The sequence below is a fragment of the Echinops telfairi genome, unplaced genomic scaffold (assembly GCF_000313985.2).
Source record: "Echinops telfairi isolate 266 unplaced genomic scaffold, ASM31398v2 ScPeMD7_7468;HRSCAF=8506_0, whole genome shotgun sequence".
NCBI lineage: Eukaryota > Metazoa > Chordata > Mammalia > Afrosoricida > Tenrecidae > Echinops > Echinops telfairi.
Genome location: NW_022111369.1, coordinates 12,859,404 through 12,862,416, shown reverse-complemented (window position 1 = coordinate 12,862,416; position 3,013 = coordinate 12,859,404). Strand labels below are relative to the sequence as shown.

Below are 3,013 nucleotides of genomic sequence, written 5' to 3'. Positions count from 1 at the left end.
GATTTCCCTTGATTTTCCTCCTGTCCCACTATCATGCTCAGTCCCCACCAGGGTTTCAGCTCTTCCTCTTTGTTACATTCCCCTTGATCATGCCCTACCAGGGTGCTCCTTGGTTGTCTCCAAGGGTGTTCCTTGGTTGTCTCCAACTTCTGGTTCTCTGATCCTTGAGGGGACTCCACCAGCTAGACCATCATACTTTCCACCCTTGTTGTTGTGACTTCGCCACCATGTTTGAGGCGCACCTGGGCCAGGGTTCCATCCTGAAGGAAGTGCTGGAGGCTCTCAAGGATCTCATCAATGAGGCCTGCTGGAACATCAGCTCAAGTGGCGTAAACCTGCAGAGCATGAATTCATCCCACGTCTCCCTGGTGCAGCTCACTCTGCACTCCAAGAGCTTCGATATGTACTGCTGCCACTGCAACCTGGCCATGGGCGTGAACCTCACCAGCATGTCCAAGATACTAAAGTGTGCTGGAAATGAAGACATCATCACACTGAGGGCAGAAGATAACACAGACTCATTGGCACTAGTATTCGAAGCACCAAACCAAGAAAATGTTTCGGACTATGAAATGAAGTTCATGGATTTAGCTGTTGAACAACTTGGAATTCCAGAGCAGGAGTATGGCTGTGTAGTGAAGATGCCTTCTGGTGAATTCGCACGTACCTGCCGAGACCTCAGTCATATTGGAGATGCTGCTGTCATTTCCTGTGCGAAAGATGGAGTGAAATTTTCTGCAAGTGGAGAACTCAGAAATGGGAATATTAAGTTGTCACGAACAAGTAACATTGATAAAGAGGAGGAGGCTGTTACCATAGAGATGAATGAGCCCGTTCAGCTAACTTTTGCACTTAGATACCTGAACTTCTTTACAAAAGCCACTCCACTCTCTTCTACAGTAACACTGAGCATGTCTGCAGATGTACCCATTGTTGTAGAATACAATGGGACACTTAAAGTACTATTCAGCTCCCAAGATTGAGGATGAAGAAGGATCTTAGACCCACTTATTCATATATTTCTAACTTGATTTTGTATTTAAAAAAGAAATATAATGTACTAAAGATTATAAGTTATAATTTTAGAATAAATACATAGCAGTCAATTAAATTTGCGGTTTTCATACATTTTCTCCAATTTGAAGATTGCCTCTGTTAAAAAGTCATATTAAGAGAAAATATTTTTTTATTTTCATCAGCAACACTTTCCTATTCTGTGTCTCGCTGTATGTGTTTTCTTTTCAGGAGCTTTAGGGGCGATGTTGCTGGCCACAAAGTCAGTTGTCTAAACCACCAAATGCTCACTGGCAGAGAGACGACAGTCTGTTCTGTGAAGATTTACAGTCTCCAAAACATTGCACATGGTAAGTGTGAGTTGTAACCGACTTGTTGGCACTGGGTGATATTTTACTTAAGAGTGTTATTGTCTCCGTTCTTCCTTTGAGCTCTTTGATTCTTGTTGAACTATTTTGAGGGAGTATCATGTATTTGAAAAATTCTGGAAGTACAAAAGATATAAATAATACATACAACTTAATGCCAAGAAGACAACCAGCCCAATTTAAAAATGGCCAAGGAACTTTGGTAGGCATTTTATAACAGAGAATTTATAAATGACTGGCAAACATGTAAAAAGATATTCAACATCATAACACTGCCTAGTCCTGGGCCAACCTTACATTCATACCTATGTCTGAGTCCATTGTTCAGCTACTATGCAGCCTGTCTCCATGAAGATTGGCACAGTCCTCTGGTTTACCAACTACAATATCCTCCTCCACAGAGCAGTCCATCCTCTTATTATGTCCAAAGTGCATAAGTTGAAGATTCATCAGCCTTGCTTCTAAGGACCATCCTGGCTGCACTTCTTCAAATAAAGGTTTGCTCATACTTCTGGCAGTCCATTCTGAGACAGCACCATTATTCAAATGTAAACATCTTCTTCAATTTTCCTTATTGATTATCAAACTTTCACATTCATATGAGGTTACTGAAAATAAGGTTTTGATCAAATGTACTTTAATATTCAGGTGACTTATTTTTTCTTTTAGACATTTAACAGAGGGGTCCCCCCCTCCCACAGTTTAACCTAAAGCAATATGTTCTTTGATATTTTGATTGTTACTTCTTTGGGGGTTTATTGTGAATCCAGGTAAAATAACGCAAATAATTTTTTCAATTTTCATGATGTTGCTCGTTGATCCATTTGTGAAGAATTTGTTTTCTTTATTTTGAGGTGTGATCCAAAATTAATGCTATTGTCCTTGATCTTCATCAGTAAGTGCTGAAAGTCGTCATGGTTCTCAGTAATCATGATTGTTCCATCTGCATTTTACATACTGTCAGTGAGTCTTCTAAATCTAAATCTGAGTCTTGTCATCTTGTCAGATCATTTGGTTAACATTCAGATTGAATAAATAGAGTAAAAGGCATAGCCTGGTACCTCCTGATAACATGTCCAACGTGCATCTTGATTCTAAGGAATATTTTGGCTATACTTATGACAAGACAGATTTGTCTGTTTGGGGCAAACCATGAGATAGTAATGACACTGTTTGATAATGTGTGCATCCTGTTGGCTGAGCTTCACTTGGAATGGGCATAAATATGGATCTTTTCCAATCAGTTGGTCAGGTAGCTGTCTTCCAAATTTCTAGGCTTGGATGAGTGAGTGCTTCATCAGCTTAATGAGACATTTCAAGGAGTATTCTGGAACCTTTCTTGCTAATGTCTTCAGTGGCTTGGGCTTCATCTTTAAGATGACTGGTTCTTGCTCACATGCTCCCTCTTGAAATGGCTGAATATTGATGAGCTCTTTTTGTACAGTGATGCTTTGTTCTTTCCACATTCTGTTGATGCTTCCTGCACTATTCAATGTTGGCCATGCAATCTTTCAATGTATCAATATAGGGCTGGAATTTTTTTTTTCCAATTTTTCAGCTGGTTTATGTGGTATGTTCTTCCCTTTTAGTTTTCTAACCCCTGTCCTTTGCACATGTCATTATAATACTTT

The 3,013-nt window shown here is 39.7% G+C and overlaps 1 protein-coding gene across 1 annotated transcript; it reads left to right on the top strand.

Annotated features, from left to right (window-relative positions):
* The first annotated feature begins 227 nt into the window (after positions 1-227).
* On the top strand, positions 228-983 carry LOC101642141 (proliferating cell nuclear antigen-like). The gene has a single exon (XM_045284294.1). It carries the CDS (start codon positions 228-230, stop codon positions 981-983), a length of 756 nt encoding a protein of 251 aa, XP_045140229.1.
* Positions 984-3,013: the final 2,030 nt, after the last annotated feature.